We start from the raw sequence: 14,508 nt of genomic DNA on the forward strand, positions 1-14,508 counted from the left end.
TGGATGCACCACAGACTGTCCAGGAGTTGGTGGATGCTTTAGTCCAGGTCTGGGAGGAGATCCCTCAGGAGACCATCCGCTCATCAGGAGCATGCCCAGGCGTTGTAGGGAGGTCATACAGGCACATGGAGGCCACACACAATACTGAGCCTCATTTTGACTTGTTTTAAGGACATCACATCAAAGTTGGATCAGCCTGTCGTGTGTTTTTCCACTTTAATTTTGTGTGTGACTCCAAATCCAAGCCTCCATTGCTTAATAAATTTGATTTCCATTGATGATTTTTGTGTGATTTTGTTGTCAGCACATTCAACTTTGTACAGAACAAAGTATTCAATGAGAATATTTCATTCATTCTAGGATGACTTATTTGAGTGCTCCCTTTATTTTTTTTGAGCAGTGTACAACAGTCCATGGACATTTAATGTTTTATCTTATCCACTTCATTCTACACAGTGGAAGTCACATAACATTCAGGAATGCTGCTGACTTCTCTTGCCTCAAGCTCATCTGAAATAGCCTGATGCGCAGGACCATCCAGCGTGTGTAATGGTACAGGGGTCTTACTGGGTAACCTGCACATCTGTATAAGCATGATTAACACTGACCACATTCTGGAGCAACATATGCTGCCTTTTAGATGCCGTCTTTTTCAGGGATGTCCTGCTTATTTCAACACACTAAGGAACATTTTGCACATGTTATAACAGCATAGCTGTGTGCAGGTGCTGAATTGACCTGCTTGCCTTCCAGAACTGTCTCCCGCTGAAAATGATCTCATTACGCTCAAAATATATCAAAGGAGGCCTTGTATGGTTGAATAGGTGAAGACTTACAGAAGAATTATTGGCAAAAAAACTGGATCAATTGGGGTCTTCAGTCACCAGACAATTAATAATTATAAAAATAATAATGCTGATAATGTTTATTTTTAGAGAACTTTTCATGCCGGTTGGCAGCTTAAAGTGCTTTATAGACAGCTGACGAAAATCTGTACATAAAGATCTGTGGACTTTCCTTTTACTTGATGACGCTGCAGAATTGCTTTCTACTAAACAAAAAATTGATTTGACTGGCCTTACAGCAGCCAAAAAGAAAATTTTGAAAATCACATCTTGTTTGGCCTGCTTACATAACATTCTCTTCTGGAATGCACAACTGCCAGGATAAATAAGGGCAGCTAAAATAACATTTGTATCCTGGTGAAATAACCTAAAAATAAATAAAATAAACTGTTAAAAATGAGAGCTTAATAAGGACTGGTGTTAACAGATGGGAGCGTGGAAACACTTCCATTTTTAAAGTTTATGTCTTCTCCTCTACCATTAATTCTACAATATCTCTATTGTGGAAAATCCTGTGGGCATATCGTGGGCCTTGTAAATATAATTCTTTGATTTATACGTTTACTTAATTAAAATATCACAAAAAAGGCTATGACAGGTCAAATTACAAAGATACGTTTTTTCCACAGTTTAGAAGCAGAACACAGAGTCTCTCCACGTTTTCTGTACTTTATGGAAGGTGTTTGCAGGTCAGTTTCTCCAGAGCACATATATGAACCAATTCATAAGGTTCAAAAGGTACCGGTTCCGTTTAATAAAGATCAAACAAGATTTACTAAATCACTGCTTTCTGTTTTTATTAGAATTTCACGTACTGACCCAACTTTCTTGGAAACAAGTTTGCATATTTTAAGTGGAAAGAATTGAATTCAAGTTCACCCAAAGAACTACAACACAACCGAATTAAAACTTCCAAGGATGTTTATTTTTTAATACAACATCTGACATATAGAATATGAATCTCAATAAGTTATTACACTTATAAAAGACCAACATCACTTGGACAGCTGTTGGAGTGGGAGTGTATGGAGTGGTTGGTTTAGCCGCAGGCTGATATGGGATGGCTGAGGCCGCTGAAGTAAGACTTCTCGCGCTCGCTCATCAGCTCAAAGTGCAGCGGCTGCTGGCAGAAGTTGCACTCAGCTGACGAGTGAGGTCTCAGCTCCAGACCCACCTCCTTCCAAGTCTGCAGTAGCTTATCTGAAGAGAAACAAAAAGGACAAATTATTTTCTATTTGATGAATCACAGAATGCTTAGTGTAAACATTCTCAATTGCAACTATGTGCAAAACCAGCAACAGATAACGTATAATAATTCAAGTGACTGCTTAATATCACAGCCAGTTTCCTCAAGTTTAGCCCAGTATTTCTCAAATTCAAGCCTGCGTTGTATTGGCAAATGCATTTTAAGAGCTTCCCCTTTTCTAAATAAAGAGCTTCAATCAGCTCCAATACAGTCTAGACTGAACTCAAAGTAACAGTTGAATGGAATGGTATGGTATATTAACCCTCTGGGGCATTTTCTTGATGTTTGCATAAATTCTTAATTCACCTTTAAACTCGCTTGCATTCAGCATGGTTCCCACATATTATATATCAGTGTTCAGATCAGTCTCAGCTCTCTTTATAATGAGGCCCTTTTGACCTGGTGCAAAATGTCAAGAGATAATTCAGGCCAAAAGCTGAATAGATGAAATCTGATTTTAGAAATTCTTAATATCGCTTGTGAAAACAACGCATTGTTTTGGTGCTTGAAGTCTTGAGATCACAAAAGTAGAGGAATGTATGGATAATATGCAAACAGTCTCCTCATCGCTATGACCCAAAAATGCTGCAGCAACTTCAGCAGTCGTAAACATTTTACACACCACTATGTGTCCTCATAACTCAGAACGTGAGTCATGTATGATCGTGAGATGGAATGGAAAAGCCGATTCAGGATTCAGGAACAGTTTGAACCGTATTTCTGCGCAGTATATTAAAAGAAATAGATAAACTTTAACCGGTGCCTTCGTCGACCCCAGACAATTACAAGGGCCCACATCCTACGTTTTGTTGTTTTTAATATTTTTTACTGATGGACCGTTTTTGTTATATTAACCAACATGTACATCTTGGTTACTGTGTGTTTAAAGTTCATATAAATGAACTCTATTGTGACTGGCCGCTCTGTATTGTGCCCAATTCTAGAAGCAGTCTTGGGCTGAAACACTTCAAGGTGAATTGGTGCACTTTTAATTTGAACCATCGTGCTCAACAAATTCTTATTTATAAAAAGTTAAGAACATTTGGTTTTCCATAATAAGAGCCCTTTAGGTTGTGTTTGGGTGACTTACCAACGAAATATTTCATCATCTGCGGGGTGTGGTGTGGTGTAGGGGCGATTCGAAGGAGTTCCTCGCCACGGGCAACAGTGGGGTAGTTAATAGCCTGGACGTAGATGTTGTGACGATTCATCATAATATCACATATCTCTGTGTTCTTTTCTGCATTCGCCACCTGCAACACAAAGTAACAAAGATCGTAACACGCGGCCTTGTGCAGATGTAAAAGAAAAATAAAATAAAATCTACCAAATAAGCTGCATAAACTACTTATGTTGTGAATATTACTAATTACAAACAGCTCAAGGTCAAGGTCAACAAAACAAAACAGCCCACTCACCCTGACAGGAATGATGTGACTGGGGCAATGCACCACAGGCAGGCCGGAGTCCATGAGCATCTGACGCAGCAGCTTGACGTTGCGCTGGTGCTTGCGGCGGAGCATGCGGCCTTCCTCGCTTTTCAGGACCTGGATGGATTCACGGGCGCCAGCAAGCAGCATGGGCGGGAGGGAAGTAGTGAAAATGAAGCCGGCAGCATATGAGCGTACAGTGTCCACCAAGGCACCGGTGCTGGCGATGTAGCCTCCAACACAACCAAAAGCCTTTCCTGTAAATATGAAACCCACAAGAGTTTGAATAAATAAAGAGTTAAGGGTCTTATAATGTATGAACACAATGTAAATCACAGAAAAGTCTCCAAAGTCCCTGGCTCTCTTAAAGGGCAAATTATTTGCATGATTCACTCTCAAATTGTGTGATTGAGTGGTTTGGTGTGAAATGTTTCAGGATTCTTCACAGTGGTGGTGACAGGAACTAGGGGTCACCATGACAACACAAATAGACATTTTATTTACAATCCAAAACCATCAGTGAACCTACAGGAGTTTTTATATGAAATGCTGATTTCCCTAGAAACACTAAATTTCACATTAAACCACCCTGAATGCCTTCCCACTTCAATATTTAAAAATGGGTGGAATTCCCCTTTATAAAAAAAAAGTGGGGGGAGGTTCTTTAGTAAAGACAACAATATATAATAGAACACTGCCAACTTAACCAACCATCTGAATGCCTAAATGGGTCTTGAAGAACCTTTGTGGTACTATATAGAGCTCTTCTTGCTAAGAGTTCATGCCAGTGTAGATCTTTTCATACTGTATGAGACACCTGAGCAGGTCATTTGGATTCTGGCAGCCTGGGTTTCCAGGAAGCTAGATTTTCAGGTCTTTGTACTTTTTTTAGGTCGCTTTAGTGAGCAAATTCAAGGGCCATCAGGATGAACTGCACTACTATGAATAAAACACTGGCCTTTTTGAATAAAGCCTTTTACAGAACGTCTCAACCGGAGCCAAGATCTCATTGGTGGGCCTCCTATTTACCAAGCATGAAAGCCAGTGGTCATCTCAACCTGACTGGCTGGGGAGGCTGGGTCTGACATAATTGCCAAGAGCTTTCAAGGGCCTTCAGAGGGAAATTCAATGAGAGGAAAACAAGTGCAGGTTTCCAGGCAACACGTAAGCTGCTTCTGTTCCTCAAGTGTCCCAAGAGCATTTAGTGACAATAGCAGAATCCTCCTGTCACGTCCACAGCCTCCATCCTTTCACACAAATAATGAAGCGCCACCTGAGCTGAGCAGGGCTCTCTGAAGCGCTCCCTCCCATTAGCTCAACTAAACTGCAACTGACAACTCACCAAGTGTCCCAGAGATGATGTCCATTTTATGCATGACGCTGTCGCGATCTCCGATGCCACCTCCTCTAGCGCCATACAAGCCCACAGCGTGAACTTCATCCACGAAAGTGATGGCGCCAAACTCATGGGCCACGTCACACATCTCCTCAAGTGGGCACACAGCACCTACAAGAGCGCGGTTTAGAACAGTCAAGAGTTTGAAAGAACTGCTAAAACCATCCAGATGTTTACTTAGGAGGTTCTTACTTACCGTCCATTGAATGCACCGTCTCAAAGGCCACAATCTTTGGAGTTGAAGGATCAGATTTCTCCAGAAGTTCACGCAAGTGGTTGACGTCATTGTGACGGAAGATGAACTTCTTGGCACCACTGTTCCTGATACCTTGTATCATTGACGCATGGTTGCCAGCATCTGAGTAAATCTCACATCCTAAAGAAAAAAACAGTAGAGAACTTTGTTAATGCATCCCAAGTAAGGAACATTACAGATACTGCAGTACAGTAGAGAGCTGAAACAGCTGAACACAAGTTACAGTGTGAAGACTGTCCAAAAGTACAACCCCAATTCCAATGAAGTTGGGATGTTGTGTAAAACAAATAAAAACAGAACACGATTTGCAAATCCTTTTCAACCTATATTCAATTGAATACACTATAAAGACAAGATACTTAATGTTCAAGCGGATAAACTTTTAAACTGTTATAATAAAAAATAAACCGTTTTTTTACAAATATTCCCTCATTTTGAATTGGATGCCTGCAACATATTCCAAAGAAGTTGGGATGGGGCAACAAAGGACTGGAAAAGTTGAGGAATGCTCGAAAAACACCTGTTTAGAACATTCCACAGGCGAACAGGTTAATTGGAAACAGGTGAGTGTCATGATTGGGTATAAAGGGAGCATCCCTGAAAGGCTCAATCGTTCACAAGCAAGGATGGGGCGAGGTTCATCACTTTGTGAACAACTGCGTGAGCAAATAATCCAACAGTTTAAGAACAACGTTTCTCAATGTGCAATTGCAAGGAGTTTAGGAATTTCATCATCTACAGTCCATAATATCATCAAAAGATTCAGAGAAATCTCTGCAAGTAAGCGGCAAGGCAGAAAACCAACATTGAATGCCCATTAGTGCCCATGGCATGGGTAACTTGCACATCGGTGAAGGCACCATTAATGCTGAAAGGTACATACAGGTTTTGGAGCAACATATGCTGCCATCCAAGCAACGTCTTTTTCAGGGACGTCCCTGCTTATTTCAGCAAGACAATGCCAAGCCACATTCTGCACACGTTACAACAGTGTGGCTTCGTAGTAAAAGAGTGCGGGAACTAGACTTGCCTGCCTGCAGTCCAGACCTGTCTCCCATTGAAAATGTGTGGTGCATTATGAAGCGCAAAATACGACAACAGAGACCCCGGACTGTTGAGCAACTGAAGTTGTACATCAAGCAAGAATGGGAAAGAATTCCACCTACAAAGCTTCAACAATTGTGTCCTCAGTTCCCAAATGCTTATTGAGTGTTAAAAGGAAAGGTGATGTAACACAGTGGTAAACATGCCCCTGTCCCATCTTCTTAGGAACATGTTGCAGGCATCAAATTCAAAATGAGTGAATATTTGCAAAAAACTATAAAGTTTATCCGTTTGAACATTAAATATCTTGTCTTTGTAGTGTATTCAATTGAATATAGGTTGAAAAGGATTTGCAAATCATCGTATTCTGTTTTTTTTTTTTATGTTTTACACAACATCCCAACTTCATTGGAATTGGGGTTGTACATGTGCAGAGAAATTTGTTTAAAATTAGTGATGTATGAAATTTTGGTTGAACAGCAGACATTTATGGTGCATTGTTAACTAGTGCATAAAGTATTCCGAGATCAAAATGTTGCACAGAATGACATTTTCCATCTGTAATTCTACAGAACTACATGAAATACTACTGACATGACCAACGCTCTTCTTTCAGTATTACATATTTAGTGCAAGAACAGTCTCAATTGAATTAGTTGTTTCCAGATATTGATGGTATTGAGAATTTTATTATGCATTTAACTTAAAAAAATATAACCAATTTTAAAATAGTAAATTGACTTATCTAAAAGTTATACTGTGCTTTATTCACAGCACCTGTGATAACTGAAACAGTGGTGGGATGGTATGACCAATTATGCAGCTGTTGAAAATGAATAATCAAAAGAACCCCAACTCTTGTTTAAGCAAAATGTGTCCTGTTCAGCAGCAGCAGAAAGTTTCCTGCTTTGCACGTTGTGAAACAATGAGCCTTTTGGTGCAAGATATAATCACTGGAGTGCGGAAAAAAAGTTTTTGAAGTTGTCTTTTAAGTTTCAATAGCTTTATCTGAAGCCACCGAGCTTTGATGTAGCAATATTTTGACTAGGGCAAATGGGGCAAAAAACTAATTGACTTTTCTGACCAGCTTCACAAATGTAATTTAAATTGGGAATATTTTGTATATAATAACTTCCTGGTCCGTTATTTTGGTTAAGATGACTAACAATTCTGATTTGAGGCTTGAACACAATGTAGTGCAGCAGACTGCCAGTCAGGTGTGGTTGTGAGGTCATAGCCCAGGGGTACAAGCTCTGTTATGAGGTTAAAAGTCCCCATTTAAAGACTACTGATAACATAGGCATTATTTAAAACTGTAGCTCTTGCAATTTGCAAATTACACTTCAAACTGCAATTTTGATATAAAACAGTTATTCTTAGAGCCCTAATTTTGACACACCTGGCCATGCATGTTGCACAAAACCAGTGGTCCATGATTGGCTGCTTTTGCATGCCAGTGAAACGGCCCACTAATGTGTATATTAAATTTAACCTTACAAATTTACATTAAATTCAAATCAAATAGTTATGTGAAACTGTGGCTGTACATTTATTTTTTTTTAAGGTTAATACACAAAAACTGAAATGGAGCATCAGTTTACTACAACCATACTACGGTTTTACTTCGGTTCAGCTTGTGCAACTGGCAAGATCTCTAAATGAAACCATCACAATACCTGGCAGCATCTTGGCCAGCGTAAAAAGTGTGGAATCATTGGCCACAAAGCAGGAGGTGAAGAGTAACGCTGCATCCTTCCCATGAAGATCCGCAAGCTCATGCTCCAGGGCCACGTGGAACTTGCTTGTCCCTGATATGTTTCGAGTCCCTCCTGCCCCAGAGCCATGCCTTCGTAAAGTATCCCTAGAGAAACAGATTGTGATTTAATCTACATGCACAACATTTATTTATTAAATGACACTGTTTCTCTTGGATGGCAAGAACACTCACATCACCGATTGGACCACACGTGGATGGCGACTCATGCCGAGATAGTCGTTGCTACACCACACAGAAACATCTCTCTTGGAGACTAGGGACTCAGAATAATCATCTGCCATTGGGAATTCAGTCGCACGGCGGTTCACAGTCTTGAACACGCGGTAGGTGTGGTCATTCCTCTTCTCATCAATTTTCTTCTCAAAAAACTCATCATAGCGAAAGTTGGAGATGGCTGAAAGAAAGAAAAAAAAAGCAGCAATAATTTTTTAACTGAGAAAAAAAAAGGAAGTGTTATCCCTCACGGTTTCACAATGTATTCCTTAAATAGACCTCTTGTTCTTACAGTTTCAAAAACGGAAGACGAGAACATGCAGACTTACATTTAGGCATATTCTCCTGCAGCAAATGAGAGACCATAGTGGGACGCTGCTTTATCAGCTTCTTCATCAGGTTTCCATCAGTCTTAGTGTTCTTCACCAGAGGATTGAGCTCTGAAGCAGGCACATCTGCACAAAAATGACAAAAACATTAAGGATAGAAAAACCCTCCTGATACACATACAAATACAAAGGGAGTTGTCTTTCCACATCCTTCACAGACCTTTGCGCACAGTGCGGACCTCAGAAACGTCCTCCTGTAACTCCAGGCTGGCCTGCCTTACCACGTTGCTGTTCTGTCCCATCTCTGCAGCCAGGAAGGGGCATTTGGAGGCTGCTGCCTGGCCTGCTGGAGGCTTGGGATGACCAGCTGGCATTTTGGGAGCCTCTTTTGGTTCTTTTAAATATAAACAAATAAATAAATAAAACTTCTAACAATTAAATGACCAAAGTTCATAGAAGATTAATATAATATGAATATTTACTTATTATTGTGATAATCTTTTGACTAAACACTAATGTAAAATAACTCACCCTCAGGGGTGTTGACTGTATCCTGGGCCTTCTGGAAGCTGGCAGAGGATGAGCAGACAGCACGAACCAGGGGCCTTGAGGCAAGGTCCATCATGACGGGGCATTTCACCGCATAACTCACCAAGGACTTTCTTGCCTGCTGCAGGAAAGTCTGGGGGACACGGGACAGGAATGGACAGCGAATGATGGCATCCATAGTTGATGGTCCAAACCTGAGGGGAAAAAGAAAAAAAAAAAAGCAAAAGAAAAGGCATAAAGTCAGTAAACATGTACCCAAATCTGTTTTACTGTATATAAAAGGGAAAAGCGTCAGGCTAACTGGTTCTTTCCTAAAGTCAGCTGTAGACGAGACAAGACTTGCTTCAAACGTTGATGTTAATGTCTGAAATGTAAAACGGTTTGGCATGTTTCACCACAACGGAAAGATCTGACATCAACTTCCTCAGAATCCACATGTAGAAACTGGCCTGAAGGATCAAGTGCCCGACATGTTCATTGGGTCGTGATTCATGCATGTGTAACATCACTCACAGAAAGAAACTGGGCATGTTATTCATTTTATATAGGTGACAGATGAGTGGTAAATTCATGTCACTTTATAATTCAAATCAATCAACCTTTATTTAAACACGGAGTACACTGAGGGAGGCCTTCACGTACTATATAGCCAAAATTTAGGGATTGAGAAGGTAAATAGTAAAACATAAATGCTACAAAGTAATAACAATCACAATAGCAAAAAATAAATAGATCTCAATAAACCACTCAAATGACTACAATATAGTAACTTAATAAATAAGACAAAATAAGGATAAATAATATATAATAAAATAAATGAAGAAAACAGATGTAAAACAATAGCTTGGCAACATTAAAACAAATAAGAACAGCATAAAAAAGAAACAAAAAAAAACACTTTGAAAATTAACTGTAATCAAGTATTAGCAGTTGCAGGGTGATGGGTGGTAGTTGGAGACTAAAAGTTTAAAATGTTCATGTGACACCAGAGAGTGTAGCTTTTGAGGTTCCTGTGATTAAAAACAGTACAATACTCATCTGTTTAAATGTGAATTTGTTCTGTTAAATTTCAGGACTTTTTCTTAGTAGGGCTGAAACATTAATCGTTTTTATATCAAAACCATAATTTGAAAGTGTGCGATTTTCAAATCGCAAAAGCTGCAATTATATTATAGTCTTACAATTTATCATCAACAACGTTTATACCCAAGATTTATATACACATATTGATATGAAAGTTTTAAGTAGGGAAATTTTACCTAATAACATGAAGCTTGTGAACTGCTGTGTTAAGAGTTCAAGTACCAAGCCAGAAAAATTATACACTGGTCTTCTCAGTCAAAAAAGGCCCATCTCAATTTATACTTCAAATAAAAACCACTTCAATTTAAACCATAACTGCAATACTGGTCAAAAAAATTGCAATTAGAAATTCTGCCAAAATTGTTCTTACGTATAAAAGGATGCCATTTACATGATTCATCTAATCTCTTCCAAACACTAGTGGCGATGTCAACATACTGAAATAAACAGAATTAATAACAGGAAGCCATGTTGGTTTTCCCCACAGTTGCCTAAACAAAGCTGGTGCATCATCATACTCTCACTTCTGCAGTGCAACCACCATCTAATCACACAATCATAGATCTTTCTGCTCTCTTCAGGCCTTGCATGACTGGGTTCTTATGACACTTATAAAGCCATTTACATCAAACATAAAAGTACATTTGTACATTCCTACATTCCTCTACGATCACATCATTTAATGCAACTTGTATTAGGATTACATCCTTATGACATGTATTTACACTAGGCAGTCAAATATGTCAGATATGGTTATTTGGTGTGAAATCAATACATGGTGCAATAGAGAAATGAGCTCACTGCTCGATAAACAATTAATTAAGGCAGGGCAAGTTAACAATATATATTGTCATAATGATAAATTACACAATACTTTTCTAAACATCAGATATCATCAGTTGTTATCAGTATTGATTTCATTATAGAGAAAAAAAATGAAATATGACATTGTCTATTGTGAAATCGCCCACCTATATAACCCAAGCTTGTTAATTTCCCTCTTCTTCCCCCTGTTCTACTCAAAGGATGTTTACTGAAATTAACTTAGTCAATGTTTACAAGACTAACCTGCTGTATTACTGACCATGTTCATGGACTATGTGAGATCATGCAGCATGATAGTGACAATAATAGTGAAAATATGAACAAACTGCTACATTATTTAAGCCAAATAAAGCTAAACAAGGTCTTCTTCTTTCAGTTTTCTCCTGTGAAACCTCAAATCGATCCCTAAACCTATACAGCACTCTACACTGCTTACCAACAATTTAAACACAACTAAAGCAATTATGGTCTTTGAAAACTGCCACCAATTTGTTGAAGCTGTCCAAAAAAAAAAAAGAAAAGAAAAAAGAAGAAGTTTGCGATTTTTAGTTTTATGCGTTCTTTGAGCTCAGCAGCTGTCCTTTAATCTGTGAGAAAATTTCATGATGAATGAACGAACATAGTATATCGGTGCTGTTGGAACAAAGCCTCTTATCTCCACTTTTGTCATTTTTCAGTTTTTGACATAATTTGAAAATACCTATAGTCATATATATTGTGTGTGAATTCCATGATGATTGGACCAAAAGAAATGACCTAAAAATACTTGGAAAAAAGTCTGGTTCCATTGACTTACATTAAAAGTAGAGTACGTTTTTTTTCTTCTCCTGTAAAGTTACAATTTTGACGATATCGTTGATCGTTAATTTAGTCACTATATTGTTAATATATTTTAAACCAAAAATGTAGTTTTACTGAGAAAGAGCGGCAATGATTTAGAGGCTAATTAAAAATGATGACAGCTTAACTGTGTAAAGTTGGTAAAATTTGAACCATTCTAACAGCACATTATTACTTTTAAAAAGGTCCAAATCACAGACTTCTCACTTTTTTCTAAAGACGTCTGAAGTTTCAAAACTAGTCCGTACTGTGCATGCATTTAAAATAACCTTTAAAACAGTTTGTTGTGAATTTACAGTGTTTGTGAGCTCACAAAAGCTAAACATGAATCTATATTTCTTCTTCAGTTTAGAGTCGCACATTTACAACAAAGTTATAAGGAATGTTCCAGCTCAGGTTGGAAGCCGATCAGAAGAGAGCTCATTTGCATATATCGGTCTTAAACACAGCTACAAAATGAAAGTAAAATACAAGAAAATGTTAGATAAATGGAAATGTCTCATGTTGATGGGGCAGAAACCAAAGCAGGCATGAAACATCCAGCAGCTACAGCTGTTTTACATGTCTTATGAGTCGGCACACTGTGTTGGGCTTATGAGAATTTCCATGACTTTGTGGAGGGAGGAATATGCCCCGAGCAGTTTTCTCCTCCCTCTACATAATTAGGATTTTTGAAGGATGATGAAATATACCAAGACACAGTAAGCTCAATTTTAAAACTGTAAACACAAAGTTATAACAGAGTAAATTCAGTAAAACGCAGCAACATCAGGAATCAGCTACCTTTCAACTGGTATGAGACACGCCCGTTAAAGCTTGGAAGTAGAGTCACATTCACTTCAGGCATTTCCCCACACGCTTTATTCTTACTTCTTCTTTCCTTCTTCCTCTCATACAAACATAATATTCATGGGATATGTGGATATAAGCCTCCATTCCTTACTAGCTTTGGGACGTTCAAAGCAAATTAGTACAATGTAATGACAATGTCACAGCGGTATTACATGCACTATTTATATTATTAATCTCTCCCATCGATTTAAATCAATACAGTCCCTATAGTGTAATACGTTTTTTAATAAAGAGAAGTGTGAATAAGTTACTATCACTTTCTTTTTGTAGAAAAAAAAGTTTTCTGATAGGATGTGTGTTCCCATCAAAGGCCAAAAATCCATTAAAATGCTTCACACGCAAGACAGGATATGGTTCACCATCATTTTTAACCACTTAATCCAGACCACAGTAAGGACATTGTTCAGATTTTTGTATTCTTTATAATGTTTTCTATAAGGCGGGTCAGGTTTTTGTATCCTCCATACAGTTATATGAGGCTGGTCAGGTTTTTTATATTTAGTAACCAACTCAAAGACCCTCTTTTAAGATGAATGTGTTATGTGCAGGGTCCTAATATAATAAATAATAATAAACTGTATATAGTTTTATAAGTGGTTGGTCAGGCTGACACATTTTGTATACAGTTATATATGAGGCAGACCAGGTTTTGGTATTTTGTCTACAGTTTTATATGAGGAAGTTCTGGTTTCTGTACTGTTTATAGGTCAGCCACACTGTATAATAACTTCCATTTAAGACGCTACTTCGCAATTTATGTTTAAGTCAAATTTGTATTATTCTGAGACAAACCGAACTGTGTAGCACAGAATCAGAGGCTGAAATGCGCACAACTATTACACATTAGCTCAGTCAAGTTCACCCTCAGAGTCAACTAACGTTAGCAACGCAGACTCCAGCGCGCTCTTCAGTAACTGTTACAGGTTCAGGCTGAACTGAGAGCTAAAGCTGGCCTCGGGACAGTTCAGCAAAATAAAAAACAACGGAGATGATACACAGGGCTACACTCCCGTGACAATATCCGACTACGAACAACACGGCTGATGAATGAACACGACATGACCTTTGCTTTGCGATATAACTGAGCTGCGCTAAGCTAACCTGTAACACATTTAAAAGGACTTCCTAGCTAACCGGCTAACCGTTCAATAACACAGATATTACTTACGTAGAGTCTTCCTCCGGCGCTATGAGTCTCTGAACACCGTATAAAGTTCTGCCAGGCCGAGTCTTCAAGCTGTTTTGTGTAACTTAGCTGTTTTATGTGATAAAAGGCAACAGAGCTGGGACGTTTTATCGTTATCCTGCACTGAGGACGAACGAGAGGGCAAAGCGCTGCACCTCCCCTTATAAACGGAACACTATCTCGCGAGAAAGTCTGACGGGTTTGCGTGGGGCGGAGTTACGGCGAACAAGTCGTTCCTGATTTATTATTATAGTTATAGGTTTTATTGTTATTTATTGTTTCCTCTTTGTCATTTTCATATTATCATTTTTATTTCTTTACGGTATAAAGTATAAGGAAAATAACAAAATATTCCGATTGGAAAAAGTCGAGGAAACGCAATTAAATAAAAAGTAGTGTGTGAAGATCTCTTGTTAAAATATCGATTAAAATGTGTGACTAACATACAACATAATAATAATAATAATAATAATTAGGTTATTTCACTAATTATCACTTATTTTATTTATGTCTTGCCATACATATGTGTGAACAGACAACAGAGGAAACACAGCTGTGACATTTTCACACTTGGCAAATACGCCTTTAGAACAAGCAAGAACAGGATTATTGCAATTGGAAAGAAAAAAAAAACATT

General features: G+C 38.4%; 1 protein-coding gene across 2 annotated transcripts; it reads right to left on the minus strand.

Moving 5' to 3' along the window:
• Nucleotides 1-1,748: 1,748 nt before the first annotated feature.
• On the minus strand, nt 1,749-14,017 carry alas1 (aminolevulinate, delta-, synthase 1). 2 transcript variants are annotated; one of them, XM_017692784.2, is made up of 11 exons: nt 13,854-14,017; nt 9,068-9,279; nt 8,757-8,930; nt 8,537-8,662; nt 8,166-8,388; nt 7,894-8,078; nt 5,114-5,293; nt 4,864-5,028; nt 3,510-3,778; nt 3,182-3,344; nt 1,885-2,045 (listed from the first exon to the last, which is right to left on the minus strand). In XM_017692784.2, the coding sequence occupies exons 2-11, from the start codon at nt 9,261-9,263 to the stop codon at nt 1,885-1,887; spliced, it is 1,842 nt and encodes a 613-aa protein (XP_017548273.1). In that variant the 5' UTR covers nt 9,264-9,279; nt 13,854-14,017. The 2 variants fall into 2 exon arrangements, with proteins under 2 accessions (XP_037388428.1, XP_017548273.1); XM_037532531.1 differs by lacking the exon at nt 13,854-14,017 and having other exon boundaries at nt 1,749-2,045; nt 9,068-9,263.
• Nucleotides 14,018-14,508: the final 491 nt, after the last annotated feature.

Source organism: Pygocentrus nattereri, chromosome 21 (genome assembly GCF_015220715.1).
Source record: "Pygocentrus nattereri isolate fPygNat1 chromosome 21, fPygNat1.pri, whole genome shotgun sequence".
Lineage (NCBI taxonomy): Eukaryota > Metazoa > Chordata > Actinopteri > Characiformes > Serrasalmidae > Pygocentrus > Pygocentrus nattereri.

Coding starts and splice junctions, on each gene's coding strand:
- alas1 (XM_037532531.1), bottom strand. CDS start 9,263: ATGGATGCCATCATTCGCTGTCCATTCCTGTCCCGTGTCCCCCAGACT. Junction 8,079..8,165: donor CGTGTGGTCCAATCGGTGAT/GTGAGTGTTCTT, acceptor CTGTTTCTCTAG/GGATACTTTACGAAGGCATG. Junction 3,779..4,863: donor CATCATCTCTGGGACACTTG/GTGAGTTGTCAG, acceptor TCATATTTACAG/GAAAGGCTTTTGGTTGTGTT.